Source organism: Phoxinus phoxinus (assembly GCF_949152265.1).
Source record: "Phoxinus phoxinus genome assembly, chromosome: 2".
Lineage (NCBI taxonomy): Eukaryota > Metazoa > Chordata > Actinopteri > Cypriniformes > Leuciscidae > Phoxinus > Phoxinus phoxinus.
Window position 1 is genome coordinate 38,782,394 of NC_136877.1, and position 20,850 is coordinate 38,803,243.

The window sequence follows — 20,850 nt, forward strand, 5'->3', positions numbered from 1 at the left end:
TACCACAAGTATTCAAAATAAGAATATTTTTTTGTATTGAACTTGTGAAACCACACTGAAGCCAATGAGAAACTGTACATCTCATCAAGTAGAATCACATTTCAACCAGACCTCTGAAAACACTGCAGTCAAGAGGTCTTCGTTTACTTGTAAAAAAGGGGCTTTCTGTGTGGAATTACAAGCAAAACTACCTTTTTAACAGGCCACTGGTAAATACCAAATGACCAACAAGTTTCACTTATTCAGTGGTCGGTTTCATGTTACATAATCAGCTCTTTGTCTTGATACAGTATATCTATTAATAGGGTTTTTATTTTTTTATTTTTTATAAACATGACTTATTGGATGAAAATTACATGCTAACTTATAAACAACGTTTATAATCAATATAGATGCAAAATAGGTTTCATAAGTATGCAAAACATATTTGGCTGAGGAAGCACATAACAGACAGTGCCGTGTAATGTAAACGCGTAAAAGTTTGGGGGTTGTTGTTTTTTGGAAAGATATTTTAACTTTTCTTCAGTGTAAGAAATTGTAGTCTGCCTCGACCCAGAGTCTTATCAACAGCAATCTTTTGACAGTAAACTCAAAGCTACGTGTGGATGAACATTCAACATGTGATGCAATTATGTTTGTGTGTCATTACTGAGAAATGTTGTGGTCTCACATCAGCATTGTGTCCCGTTAACAACATAAAGGGGGCACTGGACTTTATCTAATCACAGCATGCTTTTAAAAGACAACGCTAATGATCATTTGAAAGGAACGCATTCATATATCGAAATAAATCCACAAATATTCAGACGTCAGGGATGAGATCAGAGTTCAGGAAAGATAATAAATGAATTGCTGTGGTCTTGTTTTACATGTTCATTTAGTGGACATCTTACAGCAAAGAGATTTTCTGTTAAAAGTGTCTTTGAGAACACTCAATATACCGTTACCAATTACAACACATTGATTTCATTCAAATTGTGATTATAATTTACTTCACCTAATAACATACCATCTACTTTCTACAGAATCCATGAACAAAGTGTCATAACAGATTCACTTTATTGCATGATCTTGTTAAACAATGCCAAGTATGTGTTACATATTCAAACGATATTACAAAAAAAAGAGGCCACAAAAAATTAACCACATTGTCCAACTGATAAAAGCACTTGAATACTTGAAACTACAGTATCATCATACTTGTATTAAGCTGCCAGAAAAAGAAAAATACCAACAATGACCACCTAAAAGTCATCTCTCAGCTTATGAATAGTTTTTGCTGTGTTTAAAATTTTTACAATGGTAATGGGACTTTTTGAGCCTGAAAACCAAAAAAAAAGAAAAAAAAAGAAACCAAGTTGGAGCTTTTCTAGTGCAACTCCAACAGACATTATCAATCCGATGTGACTATGTGGTATCTTTCAGGACCTTACGATTCATTGCAGTGCTCCACTGATGTGAGATTAAGAGTGAATGAGAAGCTTGGTCATGTTAGGGCTGTGATCGTGAGGCACTACCATCGTCATCGTCTGGCGGGCAGTCAACAAAGTCTGCCAGCATGGAAGCCATTACCTCATCATCTTTCTGGAAAAGAGTTTAAGAAAGAGGAGAGAGTGAGCTAGCGGGAATGTGCTGGAGAGAAAGGCTCAGAATAAGCAACAATTAGTGTCCGCACGCGTTTACATTCCATTACCATTATAAACAGTTCAAGTAACAAGTAAACTACACACAAGCGATTTTACTGCAAGACATACAAAGCACTCATTTGTTTTGGCTTCCTTTTAAACAACAAATCCAAACTGAGGACAGAAGCATACTCTACGCTAGTGTTGTCACGATACCAAAATTATGACTACGATACCTGGCTAAAATATCTCGATATACCAATACTTTAAATAAAAGTTTAAATAAAACAAATGTGAAACTAATTGAATAATATGACAATTTAAAATGTATTGTTTTAAAAAATTCAAAACTCACTTGACCGGCGTGTTTATGCCCTGATTTTTGACCATTCCCTTCCTATTATTTATTAAAAAAAGAAGAAAAAAAGTTATTACATTCAAGTGTGCTCGCCAATCGCCATGATATATTTTTGACCATTCAAGCACAATAATCAACAAAAGAGAACTGAATTCACACTCGAATGCTGTCTGAGAGGCACCATTATGTGCGCATTGAGATTTTTTTTCGTGGCTTAGCTCGTTTAATACTTTTTAACATCAATTTATTTATTTATTCTTATGCATGCATGTTTCTTTGTTGCTCGCAATGCGCTGCACAGGTATATTTTACTGCTCTTGTTAGGATGCTGATGCTGTCATTGTTAAAGTACTGGACTGGTACTAATAAAATATGGAATCGTGCCTTTTCTAGAAAGAGGATATCGTGATAACTTTCTTGTACCGGTATATTGTGCAGCACTACTCTACGCAAGTATGCACATGCTGATGTGAATCCTTGGCCAATGCACAGTGCGGTTGTGTATACTCAGCATGTGTTCATGCGCAAACCACAATACTCAAGGAGATAAAGTTACTAGGAAATGTTGCCACTTAACAGCTTTTATTGAAGCAACTGTCCTTTGCAGCAATGCTGAGAATGCAACATTAGGGTTTCTCGGTCTTAAAAAGTACTGTGGTAATCAAAATACACAACTATTTGTCTGTAAGAAGTCTCTTTTACGCTCACCAAGGATGCATTTATTTTATCCAAATACAGTAATATTGTGAAATATTACCATTGAAATAATTATTTTCTATTTTAATATATTTTGCAATTTAATTTATTCCTGTGATGGCAAAGAATGTCACATGATCCTTCAGAAATCACTAAAGATTCAGCTAATATGTTGATTTGGTGCTCAAGAAACAAATTCTTTTTATCATCCATGTTGAAAACAGTTGAAACTGACCCCAAACTTTTAAACAGTAGTGTACAAAATTGTATACATAGATTTTTTTTTTTTAAAAGGACACATTAATAATAATAAAAATACAACAATGGATTGCTACAATTAATCATCATTTTTATACTACCAACAACTTAATTATTTTATGTGGGCTAGGCTGGGGCTAGTGTAACATACTAATGGTTAAATTTCGTATTAATCCAAGCTTGTGTAGCTAGGGGCGATGCATTCAAAATGGGCCTCATACATGAAACACTAGCAGAACAAATTGTGTAAATTGTTCGTAAAGCCGTTCTGATTCATACATTTTTTTTTTTCAAAATGTTAGTGGGTACGAAATTCACATCCGCTCCCTACCACATTTAAATGGTGCGTATAATGTTCTTTTAGGCAAACTGATGACAGATTTTTTTTCTTTTTTCTTGAAGCTGAGTTCAAAACTTTGGGTAATATGCAGTGCTTGTCACAATGACAGTGGAGGAGGGGCGGGAAAAATACTACACCGACCAATCATCATACTTGTACATTGGAGAAGGTAATATTGCTGGTTACTGCATTTTTATATTCAGTAATATTCTTCAAAATTAGATACTAGTAACATTACTGCCATGGATATTCCAAATCATAGCAACCAAACGCCTCAGCTGGAGAAACACTGCACCTTCCAAGTGCTCTCAAGGGCCACCAGCTGGCTGTTTTCAGAAGAGCACCAGACATTTTTTTAGATGGCTAAAAACGCTTTGGGCACACGTTAATTTAAAGTCCCACTCCGATCATATTTTGAGCTATTTTTAAACATTCCCAGTGGTCTTTAAATTATGATTATGCCATTTTTAGCCAAAATCTCAAAACCTGTGCCGTTTTCTGGGACTTCGCTTCAGCAGAGCGGCAGTAGCTCATTAGCAATTCGCCTCTGTGTTGTGGGCGGAGCCGTTGGCACGGAGAAGCATTACAGTATTATATATACACGTTAATTATTATTATCCGAAGTTAATCAAAGTTATCACCGATCATTTTTTCACTCCGAGACGTCGCGGTAAAAAACAGCTCGACTTCGTCTCAATATTTAATCCCTCCCACAGTGATCAATCAGGACATATTTAGTATCAGTGGATTGCTCGGAATTTTGGGATTATTATGATGCTAATATCACCGCTATATCTGAAAAACTGACTGACTCTCTCACGAGTGATGGGCTTGACACACGAGAGGACAAACGACTGCGACAGGCGAAACTCGTCGCCACCCGGCGTGTGCAAGTCTAAGTTACTTGGACGAGCGCGGAATTTCACATGCACGAATGTCGCCTGTTGCTTGGCTGGAGGAGGCTGGCTGCCCTCTCTCTTTATGTAATGATGTAATTACTGACGGTATCAGTCTGGGCTCTCCAAACTTTAGTTTTGACGATTGATAAACGGTGAAAAGTGACTTATTTGTGACAGTATGTGTTCCAATTTGAGTATGAGCTCGTGGCCCCGCCCAGTGGAGTTACTACGTCATAACTCCAGTCTATTTTAAACGGCATTTTAGCGTCTGCTACTGATTCACAGACATTTGAATGTAGAAATACTCAGAAATACAACTTTGAGCTTATTTTTCTCAAGATATGTCCTCTAACATCAGAAAAATGCCACAAGAACATGTTAACACCTAGAAAAACATGATTTTCATCGGAGTGGGTCTTTAAATACTTATTGTTAGGCATATGGCCTATTAGTCTCTTTTGCATTTATGTAATATAGTGGAGCCAAACTTGAGAAGAGAGTCCAGAAGATTCTGCAGCGTTCCTAGACGTAATTTGCGTAGTTGTAATTCATAGGCGGGGATTATGCTAATTGTGGATGAGCATGGACATGCGCCCTATTTACGAATTATTTTAATTCATTAACATACACGTTTAACTATCAAATCTGATGTTTACAAAAGATGTTTACTTGTGAAAAGAGGAGAATTTTCAGGAAGGTACGCATTACATGCAAATTGACTCATATTTAAGAAAGTTCCATGAATGAGGCCCAATGTGCGTTTTGAGTCTAAGAGAAAGAAATCTGGACCAAGGTTAGATGGATCTAACTCAGTTACCTTTTTCTTTTCGATGCCTTGTTCAGAAGACTCTCCTTCCTCACGATCCTCCATTTTCCTCTTTGTTCCTCTTGCATCTGTATCATCTCCCTGTTCACCGCTCTCTTTCTCTTCCTCAACGGTCTCATCTGCACTCTGTAACACCTCCTGCTCTGTTGTGGATGGTGCGCTGGGATTGGGTTTGTCTTCGGGCTGTGATTCCACTTCTTGCTCTTGAACTTGGCCCTCTAAAGTCAATTCTTGACCCTGTTGTGATGGCCCAGCTTCTTCTTCAGGATCTTCTGGTCTTGCCACTTCCGGCTCACATGTTCTCACTTCAGGTTCGACCGCCTCCACTATGGTATCCTCTTCAAGGCCCTCTGGATCTCCACCAATTACAAGAGTCTCTATTTGTTGCTTGCCAACCACAGCTTCATTTCTCTCAACCGCTCCAATGTTCTCAATTTCCTCCACGGTCCCCTTCTCCTTGATCCTGTCATCTGCATAGACACTCCTCACACCCTCCATCTCCTCGATCCCTGCTTCTACTTCTCGTTCTCTCTCCATGCAGAACATTTCCATCCCTTGCTGCTCCTCCGCCGCCGCAAACATGCCTTCTGCCTCCTCCTCGCCCATCATCCTTCTCTCATCATCTCCCTCCAACGGCTGGATCTCCTCACTCTCCTCTTCGTCCTCATCCTCTTCTTCTTCATACTCATAGTCCTCTGCCTCACAGTACTCGTCCTCCAGGTAGTCGCTGCCTTCCTCTTCCTCCTCTTCATCCTCCAGCCCCTCCTCCTCTTCTTCCTCCTCCTCTCCTAATTCTTCATCCTCCTCCAGCTCCTCTTCCTCATCCTCTTCGTCATCCGAGCTGTTGATGTTGATGACATTCTGGTCCATGTCGTTGCCTGGAGGCTGCGGTTGGAGCTGACGGCTGGTCTGAGCAATCTGGTTCTGAAGCTGCATCTGTAAAGACAAGCCCAGCGTTGGCGGCTGCCCACCTGGAGAATTTTGCATCAACATCTGTTGAAGTTGTGGACCACCAGTCAGTGAATCCGCAAGACCAGCAGGTGACGCTGAGAGTGAAGCTGTGGTTGAGTTCAGAGGAGGCACCAGAGACACAAGCTGGGCCGTCTGGCTTGGTCCAGGGAAAGAGTTAATGTTATTAACGTTAACTGGCAGAATCTGATGGGGAATGGCGGTGGGCAGCTCGTTAGTTAGCGAGGTGTCAACCGATCCAACCTCTCCCACTACTGGGACGGATGGCTGCAGGCCACCTACCACAGATACCGGTGGCTGGGACAACGATTGTGCATTTGCCGCTCCATCTTGCATCTCCATCATCATACCTACTGGCATAATAACAACACTATCATCTGAATCGCTCTCCAAAGAGATCTCTACATCTTCTGGCTCTTCTTTGTCGTAGCGGACAAAAACTTGTCGTTGGCTTTCAGGGGCTCCAAGGCCCGCCAGATCACCCGGTTGGGACGGCGAGAGCAGCAGGTCACCTGGGCTGACCGTAGTGCCTCCTGGAGTTGGAAGAACCGGAGGAGCCAAAGGTAGATGGTTCTCCAGAGAGCCAAGGAGGGTAGCAGGGCCTAAGCCCATGGGGTGCCTGGCAGGGAAAGGAGGTCCTGTTGTGGCTCCACCAAGGAGGGTAGGGATGGTTAGTGAGGGGTTTTGGCCAGAGGCAGATGCGGTTGATTTGAGAGTTAAAGGGGTGAGAGGAAGAGAGATTGAGGGGGTGCGAGGATGAATAAGGGTGTTGCATATGGTCAGAGCCTCAGCACAGAATGACGATACCTGTAGGAATACACAGAGAAAAAACAAACAGGAAATGTCAGTCGTCACATTTTCCGAGGTCAGTACAAATTTGACTATGCCAACAGATAATGAATATCACCATTGTTCAAAAAGTAACAGTAACTGAGAAGGAATACCCTATCTAAAAACAAAAATTATATAGTTTATTAATACCATCCCATATATATATATATATATATGACTTTTGTGGAACACAAATGAAGATTTTTAGAAAAACAAGTCTATATTTGTGTTCCACAGCAGAAACAAAGTAAAATATATGGGATTGCATGATGGAGAGTAAATAAATATATATTTTGGGGTATCTATAGGCAAATTATTTATACAATAATGATAAAATTACCCATAGATACCCCACAATTAATATTCTGTTATTTACTCATCCCCATATTTTGTGCCCTGCAGAGGAGAGCAAGTCAAACCAGTTTTGAACAACACGAGGGTGAATAAATGAAGACAGAACTTTCCTTTTTTTTGGCTGAACTATCCTTTTTAAACAGAGTACATGTTAGACAGATATGGAGAAATCTGATAACTGTGTGATGAATCACAGACAGAGGAAGATCTATGCCATGACAAGGCTCTCTTGGCAGTTTCTTTTCTAGTGTAAAAATACCGGTAGGCTGAATTTAGCCTCGGAAACAATAAAAGAACCAGTTTGCCAGGCGTAATGTTTCCTTTTAACATCTCTACTTTTCTGTACACCTTTGTAAATATGAAACACTGTCTCCAGTTACAGTCTCTTGCGTCATTAGAAGCAAATAGCCACTACACCACCCAAAATGAGCATTCACAGTGAAAGCAAACAGCCACATAAGAGGACAAATACACTTTGTCAAAATGAATGTTGCTGTACGTCAGTCACTGTATACTTTAAGACTTCTTTTTAAAAACATGCTTGCGTGTTCAAACAGGTTTGGTTAATATGTCATTAAACAGTTTAAACTGGAAAGTACACAAAGGGCTTGATTTTGGTACACTGATTTTACAAATCAAGGTTAAGATGAACAGTACCTGTCAAAAGTTTGGAAACATTCAAAATGTATAATGTTTCTGAAAAAAAGTATCTTATGCTCACCAAGGCTGCATTGATTTAATCAAAATTTAGCAAAAACAGTAATATCGTGAAATACTATTACAATTTAAAATTATTGTGTTCTATTTTAATACAAAAACTAATTTATTCCTGTGATGGCAAAGCTGTATTTTCAGTATCCATTACTCCAGTCTTCAGTGTCACATGATCCTTAAAAAAACATCCTAATATGGGATTTGCTGCTCAAGAAACATTTATTAACATTTTGTAACAATGATACGATTCAAACACACGTAAATAAATGCCGTTCATTGAATGTCATATTCAAAGAATCCTGAAAAAAAAAAAAATTATCACCAGCACAACTTTTAAAGGGGTCATGACATGGTTTTTTTTATTTTATTATTATGTTCCCTTAGGTGCAATTATAGTATTACTATAGTTTTTTTTACAAAAAACTTTTAAAATGTAGTGATTTATGACCTTTTCCCACCCTGTTTCTCATCCTCTGATTCAAACAGTCTGTTTTGGGGGTGTTTCCCCTTTAAGAGTTCAGTGTTAACGCCCACTGTTATGATTGGCTAACGTCAGTGCCTATGCATCAATTATTAACGCCCCCAGCCAGAACATTTGCGGATTCGGCGTAACTGTTTAATAGCGGGTGATGCATGCGAAGCGATGGCTCTTGCAATGATAAAACCTTATTATGTTTGAGCCGGAATCAGAGGAAAATGAACCATCACCACAACAACGAAGACTGGATCAGCCCGTGTCCACATGGAAAGTGAAACTATTTTGAATTAATAAAAAAAAATTAACCCGAGACACTTGAAAACGGATTATTGTTGCATAATTATCCTATAGCTTCATTTGCTAACAGTTTAACATTATTTAACTAACGTTAATTCCAATGAAATGATAGGGTGTACCACGGACAAAAATGCATGCACAGACAGGCCATCTTTGAAGATGCAGCATTGATAAAGGCAACATTTTTAATTTTCTATCACATGTAGGCCTACTAGAAAGGCAACATATTTTCAAGATTCTCTTATACAAATGTGTTTATATTAGCCATGGTAAAAAGTAAGTTTGCGTCGTCGTTATTGAGCCCATAGTCGGCACGGACTTATCTTTGAGCAACAGTTTTCTGGCAAAGCCAAGCATCATATTGGGATTTTTTCCTCAAAACAGTCATCCTTAAATGTATAGAACACTGCCGTGACTGGGACGTCCGCAAAAAATAAAGTGCATCCATGTTTCCCTGACGACTGGATCTTTCAGCGTATTTAAAAAGTAGTTTAAAGTTTTAAATACATTACTTACAGTTTGCGTCGTCGTTGTTGAGCCCAGAATAGACGGCACGGACTTATCTTTGAGCAACAGTTTTCTGGCAACGCTCAAAACAGTCATCCTTCAAATGTATAGAACAAACGCTTAAACGAACACTGCCGTGACTGAGACGTCCGCAAAAAATAAAGTGCATCCATTTTCCCCTGACGTCTGGATCTTTCGCAGCGTATTCAAAGATGTTGTTTGTCCACAGCCAGGAACAGCACATCTGCGGCATCGTACTTTCCCTGTACACAGAGTCAGACCCACTCGCTGTCCGTCGACTGAACGCTTGTGAGGCGCGCGGCGCGCGGGCGCGACAACGATACGAAGTGAGCGTAGTTGTCTTGCGCTGGAGGCAGTCATATGCAAACGCTGGTACGTCACTTCGTACCGTGACGTCACTTCTTACCATGGATCCAGAACGAGCTGTATTTAGAGCTTGATTAAATAAATGATTCGTTTATAATGGGGAGGACGTCTTAAGCTATGAAACTTGCAGGACGTTTTAATGGTACAAAGACCTCTTATATACCAAAAGATCAAGGCAAATTTGGTTTCTCATGTCATGACCCCTTTAACATTGATAATAAAAGAAAATGTTACTCGAGCACCAAATCAGCAAGAATGATTTCTGAAGGATCATGTGACACTGAAGACTGGAGCTTACCAATCATAGGAGTAAATTACATTTTAAATTATATTTAAATAGAAAAGTTATTTTAAATTGTAATTATTTACTGTATTTTTCATTAAATAAATGCAACTTTGGTGAGCATAAGAGACTTCTTTAAAGGGGTGATGAACTGAGAAATCTAAATTTCCTTGAGCATCATACTATAAGAATATCCTATACGTTTCAAAACTGAAAACTTCCTTGTTGTCCAATAAAAGCTTTTATTGACACCAGGGCTGCGTTCCAGTCAACTTTTAGACACGCATTTGCAAACTTCCCTAAGCACTTCCCCTCAGGGGAATCCCTGCCTCCATTTTAAAGTGCGTTCCACTTCGTGAAGTGGACGAGGGAAGTTTATATGGACAGACCCTCATTCCCTCGATTTTGACTGAGGGAGCGAGTCTACTTCATATGTACACTTCAGGCACCTATATGTCCCACAATGCAGTACGATTGTGACGTCACCACAAATCTCGTCTAATCACCACCACAACAAACAACTCTGATATATTAATAATATTTTTTCTAATTTACAACCCAAACACACCTATATACATTTGGATGCTGCATTCAATTCTTAAAGGATTTTTTTTTTTTTTAAATAATAAATCAACTCCATAGCCTATTTCCAAGTGATCAAGGGCTTAGGACGTTCCAATTCAAGCCATTGCAGGTTCTGCCAGTAGTGGGCACTCATGCAACATAAGCAATGACGTACATCCGAGTGAATATAAATGAGGGAAGTTAGCGAATGAAGTTAGGGCTGTAAATGATTAATCGAATCCAAAATAAAAGTTTGTGTTTGTTTACATAATGTGTGTGTACGGTGTATAATTATTTTGTATATATAAATACACACATGCATGTATATATTTAAGAAAAATGTGTTATTTATATATAAAATAGTTATATTTATATATAATATAAACCATATAAAAATATATATGCAGTATATAAATGCAAATATTTCTCAAATATATACATGCACGTGTGTGTATTTATATATACAAAATAATGATACACAATACACACACACATATTATGTAAACACAAACTTTTATTTTGGATTCGATTAATCGTGATTAATCGTTTACAGCCCTAAGTGAAGGGCATGACAATTTTGGACTGGAACGCAGCCTAGCCACAGCGAACAACAGGTTTTTCAGAGTGGGGATCTATGACATCAAAGGGTATAAAACACCACCTCTGCAGAAGATCAACGCCCACTTCAATACGGCCCGTTTAGCCCCGCCCACCGATTCACGCATTACATGTAATTGCAATAGCTAAATAACATTGCTAAACTGGATCGAGCTATCAAGCAATAAACATGCCGTTTACGAAATATTGTGCAGTGCCTGGTTGTGGAAGACAGTCGCTGCATAAGCTTCCTTCGGATTCCAATATTAGGAATGCGTGGTTAAACTTTATTATATCAGTCACAATTTCCGACACAGGCTTTGCTAACAGACTTTTATGACACGGATCTGCCAGCAACGCCACAAACATGCAAGTAACCATGTTTATTCTAATGCCTGATCTGTGATTTCTTCTGATGTTTAATTATTCAAGTTCAGATAGATAATATTTCTCTCGAAATCGTTCAATACTGTTTATGCATCAGTGAGTGACAAACGATCACATCGTTTCTCTTAGGATGAATATAATCTTATTTAAATTGTGATTAAATTATATACAGAAAGCGATCAAAGAACGCTCACTTTCTAAATCGCCCAAGCAGTCAATCAAAACAGCGCTTATCTGGACACTTGCCAAAACTCATTATGAAATCAATGACTGCACAACGAAGCTCTTACTGTACTTACATCGTGCTTGCATTGTTATTTGGTGAAGGCATTCGTGAGAGTGCAAAAATTGCGTTACAATAATGAGATATTTATTCACGCGATCAACAGTCTGTCTGTCATCTGCTCAGTGCTCATCACAGCAACCTTTCATGTAATGGAATAGATTTAATTATAATGCTTTAAACAACTTTTCACGATTTGTTCATCTCGATAGCTGTAATAATAAAAACGTAGTAAAAGTTTTCGAGAGAGTTACACATGTAATACTCGCTATTTCATATGCGAGTATGTCAGCCAATCACAGCAGTGGGCGTTTACACTGAAGCCTCACAGCAGACACGCCCCTTAAAACGGAGCATTCAAATCAGAGAAAAAAATCATTTTATTTTTAAATTATGACAATTTTTGATGTAAAAATTATACTAACATTATAAAATAATAAAACAATCCAGTTAATGACCTTTAAAAAAAAAAAAATCACTTTTTAGGTAGTCTGAGGTTGAGAAACCATCCACAAATAAGAAATAATAGGAACACTTAATACGGTTCATTAACGTTCATTGCAAAATGCATTACGTATCATGAACGAACAAACATTTTCTAGATCTAGATTAATAAATCCTGTAAATGTTAATGTCTACATATACTATTTATAAATTATTAACCTATATAAGGAAATGTTGAAGAATCTTTTTCATTGTTAGCTCATGATACTTAAACCTCATTGTAAAGTGTTCCTTAAATACCCTGTTGAATGTCAACACCGATTTAAAAAACCTCATTACAACACGCATTTACTCAACTCTGTGGCCCTTTTCAGTGCTTCTGCTTTCATTAGCACAATGCACTTGTGAGTCACAATGATGTGAAACTAGCTAAGAAATACTGTAAATCAGAACACAACTCCCTCTGGTGGATAACATTTAGATGCCAAGGAATATTCAGGGTTCAACCTTTTGTGTAGCATTTTATCTAGAGTAAAAACACAAAATATGGGATATCTGTTTAACTAATAATTGAAGATTAGCAAGCCACTGAGTGTGTGAGTGTGTGTGTGTAAAAGCACTTCTTCAGTTAAATGTTTGCTACATAAACTGCAAAATTGTATTCCCAAAATGTATTTGGACAATTAAGGCACAATTAAATATTTACAGATGTATTTGTGTTATATAGCAAAATACCGAAACAAGTGGTATTTATTTTTTTATATAAATAACTAAATATATAGCTATTTGTGTGCTATAAATATATAGCACAACAAGTACACTTTTCATTAAAAAGTTAGAAATTTGTTAGGCTAGATTTCAAAATATGTTTCAAATACATAGTTCAAAATGCAGACAAAAAGTATTGGTCACTTTCTGATGTTTCGGATTTCTTTGTGATGAACTACACCGGGGTTCCTCTGCTGGAACACCTGAATAAACCTGATGGGAACTGACATGAAAAATTACTGAGACCAAGTGAAAAAGTGGCTTGGACAAGGGAATTCTGAGAAAATCTCAAGCTAAATTTTGTTTGTAGATGCCACTTGGTTTGATATTTTAATCTTTTAGATATTTTTAAGTGTGACATAAGCGTCTAAAGACTTTTTGGGGCCACTGTATATCGTCTACACTACTAAAACACCTTTGATAAATCTGGACTTAAAATCAAAATCACACACAAAGCTCCCATCACTTACCAGGAAGACAACATGACTGTGGATAAGATTTAGCACGTTATGCTCTGATCAATTAGATTCAATGGACAGGGTTTTCTGTAGACTACAAGATAACCACTTTCAACCCCAAGTTTTGACCAAGGATGTTCACTCACCATGATGTTGCGATCTCGTCTGCCGTGGCTGAAGATGGAAACAGCGCAGGACAGGGAAGGAGGCCAGCGGGGAGAGGGCACCAGCACAAGTGCCAGTAAGAGGCGGTAGAGCTCTCGGCGAGGGGTAGAGCTGCCATACTGTCCACTGACAGCACCGACCTCCAGCAAACAGTGAGCCTGCTGCTGCAGACGCACACACAGAGGCACCACCAGGTCTTGGATCCTCTAACAAGGGAGGGCGTGTTTAGAACAACGTAACACACTTTTCCATACTTATATGCAACATAAAAAGACAAATACCCAAGCACGAACAAATTGTAATGAACAAACCTTGTGCAGATCTTCTTTTAACAAAGTTCCACTGGTCAAAATGATCTGTCTTAATGCTGTAAAGGAATCATTCTTCATCAGCAAATGTTGTTTATTTCAACCAATAAAACTTGAAATTAACTGATCGTTACGGAGCGCTCACCCCGTAGAGCAGCAACGCATGTGTCTTGATTGGCTAGCACATCTCCTTTCCTCTGTAGTGACATTACATCTCCTATTCCCTTAGTCCGACGAGGACCTGACTTGCCAGTAGAACCAATCAGGTCAGTCATTGATGACTGTTGTCCAGAACGAAGCTAGACAGCAGAAGACAGAACCGTTGGAGAAAGAAATAGTACTTCAAGCAGGGCTATAATTCAATATATTAATTCAGTTTCTAAAACTCAAATGACAACACAATGTGCAAAGATGGCCATCAGACACATTTGGCGGTGATGTTTTATATTACAATTTACTACAACTTTAAAATATTATATATTTGATATGGTGTTCAAGAAACAATTATTTTCAATGTTAAAAAAAACATTGTGCTGCTTTATATTTTTGTAAACCGTGAAACAGTGATACTTTTTTTTCACGATTCTTTGATGAATAGAAAGTTTTATAGCACTTATATGAAATAGAAATGTTACTGTCACTTGATGAATTTAATGCCTCCTTTCTTGCCAAGAACAATATCTTCATTGTTTTCGTTAGTTATTGTCCTTTTTGTTAACGGGCCTTGATTGTTACCAATTACATACTGATGGGGTTTGATACAAACACCCTTAATCTTACCTTGACTGCTTCTGATCCTGGCGTGATGTCACCCATCAGATGAGTGAACAGTAACTCTGTGTGGGACGGGCTTCCCTGAAGCAGAGAGACACCCCCTACTCTTACCCACAGTTCTATGATACGGTACACGGCCACTCGCACTGCACTATGGGCAAAATATAACATCATATAAGTAAAAAGCTTGAACACTTTAATAAAATAACAATGAGTAAGCATACTGTGTGCTTCAATAACATAGAAACACACTGACGTGGTAAATTATGTTTTCAATGAAATGTGATCACAAGTGTTCAAGAGGAAGCATTTAAGATTTGTTTTCCTAATGGATGTACAAATAGTATTGTCTCATCTGACCACTTATTACAAGGCGTAAAACAGTTTCATATTTCTGGTCCTCAATGGTTTGCGTAGTACCTGTAAGCTCTTTGCTGGCCCAGACTAGCCTCAGGCAGAGGCGTCCATGCAGACAGAGATTGTGAGAAAAGCCTTGTGAGCACACTGCTATACTGGACCAGTCCACCACCCACACTGTACCAAAAAAAACACGAAATTAATACTTCAGCAACTTCTGGACAAATCATTTAACCAGCAACCAACGACACATAATTAATCAAAAATCAAGCAATTACACAATTCATGTAAAATAATATTAAATAGCATTTTTGAAACTCTTTCATTTAATGGCAAGTGTCAGTAATTGTTAGGATCTCTGTTATGTTATACATTTTTTGTGTTTATTTACACAAAAACAGGCATTTAAATATGATTTGCATTTAGACATGTCTGAGTTTTAAGGCCCTATCTATTTGTGTGAATGCCAGATGCTGGGGTGTATGTGTTGGGGACGTCCTCATTTTTATTTTTATAAAAATTGTTGTTTTCTTTTAGGATTAGGTTATATAATCTATAACTAGCTGTATATAAAAACAATAAAAGTCTATGGAATGTCCCAATTTAAAAGAGTAAATGCATGTGTGCTTACGCCTTGATGAGAGCAGAGAGAAGCTCTAGAGTGTCGTTGTGTATAGAGGGTAAAACCAACAGCTTCAGACAGCCCTCTCCTGTTGGACTCTGAAACAAACTCCTTCTGTTAGTGTCCACATCCATGTTAAGCAAGTGTAGTGAATCATATCATGAACAGCGACAACAATAGCATTTATATGCATGAAAACAGAGATAGAGACGGGGTTAAAGCCTTACAATGCTCTTCGTGTTGACAGCCAAACCTCGACACACCAAATTGAGAACGTTCTGAACAGGCAGACGGACTGAAGATGCAGGATCAACACTACATGAGGAAAGTACAATCTCAATATTATTACAAACACTAAACTAAAAAAAAAAAATCAGCATTTGAAATAAAACCAATTAAGCCACAGAACATTTGCACAACCTAAGAGTGTGTTTAATAGCCAGACAAATAGCCTTGTAACGGTGATGGAGCTGAAGGATCAGAAGTGGATCTACATCATCCAGGGGAGCGAAAGGGAGTTCCACACCAGGACCCTCATACTGCACCGTCCCTTCTAAAAACATTGAGCACAGAAATTAACAATTTTGTTTCTCTCAATACAACAAAAACACTTTGACTCCAGGAACATACCCGTTTCTGTGCCCTGGTACAACTGTCCCAGTATGCTATTGGCTGATGCTAGAAGGCCGTGCAGCTGATTGGTCCAGCCCTCAGCCTTGTGCCCACCTCCCCCTCGTTCCAACACCCCACCCAGGCAGGGCAACCGGCCATAACACTCACAAGCCACCTACCAATAATGAAAAGTCAGAATTATGATGCAGAAGGTTTGATTCAACTACAGACAGTATCCTTTCATTTCCAGTATAACACTGAACAACTGTATGTAACCAACCTCTTGTACTTTAGGATTATCAGAGTCCATCTTAGAAAGGAAATATGCTCCCAGCTTTTCCTGTAGGGACAATGGTAAGCATTTACAGATCCAAACTAACTGCATAACATTTTATTTTTATATAATCAATGGATATACTGACCCTCAGAGATCCGCAAGCCCGTGGGTAGTAGATCATACACGCCATCATTCCTTTCATAGCAGCTAGGTGGCACTATGACAAAAAGTTTGCGTCCTTTGATACTTTTTGCGACACAGCAAATGTAATACTTCATTAAAACATATACACTATCGTTCAAAAGTTTGTTGTTTAAAAATAATTTATGCTTTTTGAAAGAAGTCTGTCATGCTCAGGATGCATTCATTTGAAACCGAAAAATAACAGTAAAACAGTAATAGTGTGAAATATTACAATTATAAAATAACCGTTTTCTATTTTAATATATTTTATATATTATGTGATGGCAAAGCTGAATTTTAAGCAGCCATTACTCCGGTCTTCATTGTCACATGATCCTTCAGAAATCATTCTAATACAATGCTTTGCTGCTCAAGAAACATTTATTATAAAGGTTGAAATCAGTTGTGCAGCTTAATATTTTAGTGGAAAATGTGATAAAATTATTTGATGATTAAAAAGTTTTTTTTAAATAGAAATCATTTATTTGAAAGAGAAATGTTTTGCAACATTGTCTTTACTGTCACATATGATCAATTTAATCGGTCCTTGTTGAATAAAAGTGATAATTTCTTAAAAACCCAAACTTTTGAATAGTAGTGTACATATGAGAACAATTTCCACAGAGAAAACCAGCTCGGCATGAACTAGGGAATACTAAAAGACTATGCTACTAGGTAAGTTCGGTCTGATTCAAGAAAACGTTTTAAAGACCGGCCTATGGTGAAAATCAATAATAATAATTTGTTACATTTATAAAGCGCTTTTTCTAAGACTTCAAAGTGCTTCACATGGAAGAGGGAATCTCCTCAACCACCACCAGTGTGCAAGATCTACCTGGATGATATTAATGGAGCCATATTGCGCCAGAACGCCCATCACACACCAGCTTACTGGTGGAGAGGAGACAGTGATGAAGCCAATCAGTTTGTACGGGGATGATTAGGAGGCCATGATGGACAGAGGCCAAGGGGCAAATTTGGCCAGGATGCCAGGGTTACACCCCTACTCTTTTTCGAAGGACATCCTGTGATTTTTAATGACCACGGAGAGTCAAGACCTCGGTTTAACGTCTCATCCGAAGGACGGGACTCTTTGACAGTATAGTGTCCCTGTCACTATACTGGGGTGTTAGGACCAACACAGACCAGAGGGTGAGCGCCCCCTGCTGGCCTCACTAACACCTTCCAGCAGCAAACTCGTTTTCTCAGGAGGTCTCCCATCCAGGTACTAAGGCTCAGCCCTGCTTAGCTTCAGTGGGCAGCCAGTCTTAGGCTACAGGGTGATATGGCTGCTAGCACAAGTTAAGTGCTGTTTATATGTCTATGTGGTGTTTTTTTATTTGATTCAAGACAATTTATGCGCAAATTCATCAGTCAACAACACCATTGCTGAGTAACTGCAGTGTACCAAAGACAGTCTCAAAAACGCAGTTTGATTTCCATTTTCAACGGTTAACCTATTTGTGTTCGTAATTAAACAAACCACAAATCATTAAAAACTCACATCAAGAATAAACACAATAAGTGTAAATGAGTCCATCTATTGTCTTTAACGCTCCTGTCCAAGCATTTTTTTAAGACAGTGAGACAGTTTACATGCACACAACACGCTGATAACAAACCAGTTTATTGAAATAACCCGATTTACCTGTTTACATGCAATTCAGTAACCTGTCAATGTAAGTAAACCGCGTTTACAAGACTATTAAAAAACAGGTTATTGCCCAGTGGTGATGTCAAAACATAAGCATCCCTCCATTTCATTCAGAGTATTCTATTTATTACGCGCATGCGTCGTGGCGCTCTCATGAGAGGCCCACACAGAAGAAAATTAATAGTTGAATAAAGTCGTTATTTTTGCGCACAAAAAGTGTTCTCGTCGCTTGATAAACCTAAGGTTGAGCCACTGTAGTCACTTGGACTATTTTAACGATGTCTTTACTAACTTTTCTGGGCCGGCAGATTCAATTACCTAGCAGCCTATGAAGAAGTGAACCAGCTTAATTTGTGTTCCGAGGATGAACGAAAGTCTTACGGGGTTGGAACAACACGAGGGTGAGTAATTACTGATAGAATTTTCATTTTTGGGTGAACTAATAACTCTTTAAAGAATACCTTCTTTCTCGCTTATTAAGTTCTGAGTCTGACATAATATTCATCCACGGCGGTTTCTCGTGACTATAATAAATTAGGCATCACAACAGCTACCAATCAACAACATTGATAACTACTCATCAAGTTAAGGTAATGTCATCGCTAAACTGGACTAATCTGGACAGTCATGCTAAAAAGGAGTTGTTTTAATAAGGGAATTTTAAAACTTTGTGTCAGATTTTTTTTAAACAATTAAGTGTGTAATAATGTCTGCAATCTCGTATCATTACCGAACTCCCCAATCAAAACTCCGCCATTTTGACTAAATGAAACACCACTGATTGCCAAATGCATTCAAGAGAACAACTAACAAGTAGAGTTACATTAATGCTATTTGAAGGCATGAAGAAAATATAGAAAAAAAATTAAATATTTAAAATATGTCCTTGTGATTATCAAAGAGGTGTTTTAAGGTATAAACCTGACTACAGGGGGACTTTAACGGATGTAAATCTACATGTGGCAAGGACATGCATGCATTTTACCTCCGATTTGAGGCTGAGCAGGGAGGTCAGAATGCCCAGGATGGAGTTGAGTCCCACCTCCCTGGCCAACTCTGGCAGCTGGGACGAGTACTGCAACAAGTCCTGCAGCACACTCACAGCAAGCTGCACGGTAGGAAGAGGGGACTGCGACTGTGTTTGAGAAGAACAGTATGCATTACTAAATCATACAGAAGTGAATAAAATCCAGAAATGCCTATAAAGTGGATCCAGGCAAGAGAGAAGAACAAGACATTTGTCTGAAGACATTTCTCACCTGAATGACCTGCTGCAATGTTCGCAGCCATGAAAGGCAATGCTGCTGGAACACTTCACTTGAACTGTCCTTCACCAGCACAGACAGGAGACAGAGACCCTCAAACCTGAAACACGTGAGATCAGAAAGCCATAAAGTCAAGATGAAATGGAAGTAGCAACAGATCTTTTCTTCCAAATTGTTATGCAATTCTGAGAAACTATTGCAACAGAAAGAAATGTATGTCAGGGACAGGTTATATCTATCCTATGTTACTTGAAATCGAGCTTGCACTCTATTGTAAGAAAGAGCCAGGGTTTAAGCAGACTTCTTCAAGCCCCACTGTCCTGAAAAATGTATTTCTTAAATAATGACAACTTTAATGTTTTTGCAGAATGACTGGTTTATACATAAATGCAGCCTGAGATCACATCCTGGAGCCTCTGAATCTTAGAGAGAGAATCTTATGATTACATTTAATCATTTAGCAGGCAATTCTATCTAAAACGACAGGAATTCAGTACAATATGCAACACATCATTCTAAGAGGTAGTAACAGTCTTTCAACAAAGCTTTGTTAAGAAAAGGACTGAACAGAACTGAGATAAAGGTATTGAAGAGACTAAGCATCAGGAGAATTCGGTCATGCATGCACACATTGTGACTTTAAACGTTTATGAAAACTGCAAGGAACTGTTCTTTACTTTTGTTGTCAGCTCACCTGGTCTTACTGGAGCCGAGCCGTGTATTGCTGATGCCCACCAGACCACCCACAGCTCCCGTGCTCTGAAGAACGATTCAAAAACACTGCCGTTAATATAAACACAGACATAAACATCTCCTCAGTGTGTTTTCAAGTGAAACAGAAAGATATAGGCTAAGACTACATATGAATACGAACACTAAACGAAAGCGTCCATTTAAATAAAAGAAGCATGCGCGCTAACAGCGTAGACAAGACCGGCAGGAGAAACCTTTAGTCCTACCTGAGTCCCGACCACGCCATGCTCACGGTAGTTTGCTAGAAGAGCGGGTAAATACTCAGGTCTGTCCTCCTTTAGGACAGACACTAGTCCTTCTGTTAAACGTGTTGTGCTGGGGCCATGCAGCCAAGCCGCTGAAGCCATCTTAGCGCCCCTGTATGACGAGAAAACTCTGCGACGAGACCGTTCAGGTGACGTCAACACGTTGCGTCGGTGGCTAGTATCATAGACAGTATATATACGGCTAGTATGGAGCTCTGGTATGGAGTGCATACTACCTACAGATGTTAACTGGTTTCTAAATCTATGATATAAATAGATACGTGTAGAACATCACAAACCATAATTTATGCT

The 20,850-nt window shown here is 38.6% G+C and overlaps 1 protein-coding gene across 2 annotated transcripts; it reads right to left on the reverse strand.

Annotated features, from left to right (window-relative positions):
* Window positions 1-1,040: 1,040 nt before the first annotated feature.
* pelp1 (proline, glutamate and leucine rich protein 1) lies at window positions 1,041-20,778 on the reverse strand. Of its 2 annotated transcripts, XM_079588806.1 has the most exons (18): window positions 20,500-20,778; window positions 20,235-20,299; window positions 19,535-19,640; window positions 19,261-19,410; window positions 16,584-16,655; window positions 16,442-16,501; window positions 16,180-16,336; window positions 15,970-16,102; window positions 15,777-15,864; window positions 15,559-15,647; window positions 14,991-15,104; window positions 14,577-14,721; window positions 13,942-14,095; window positions 13,800-13,855; window positions 13,470-13,694; window positions 4,994-6,778; window positions 1,981-2,022; window positions 1,041-1,584 (listed from the first exon to the last, which is right to left on the reverse strand). In XM_079588806.1, exons 1-18 carry the CDS (start codon window positions 20,767-20,769, stop codon window positions 1,492-1,494), a joined length of 3,804 nt encoding a protein of 1,267 aa, XP_079444932.1. In that variant the 5' UTR covers window positions 20,770-20,778; the 3' UTR covers window positions 1,041-1,491. The 2 variants fall into 2 exon arrangements, with proteins under 2 accessions (XP_079444932.1, XP_079444933.1); XM_079588807.1 differs by lacking the exon at window positions 1,981-2,022 and having other exon boundaries at window positions 20,500-20,702.
* Window positions 20,779-20,850: the final 72 nt, after the last annotated feature.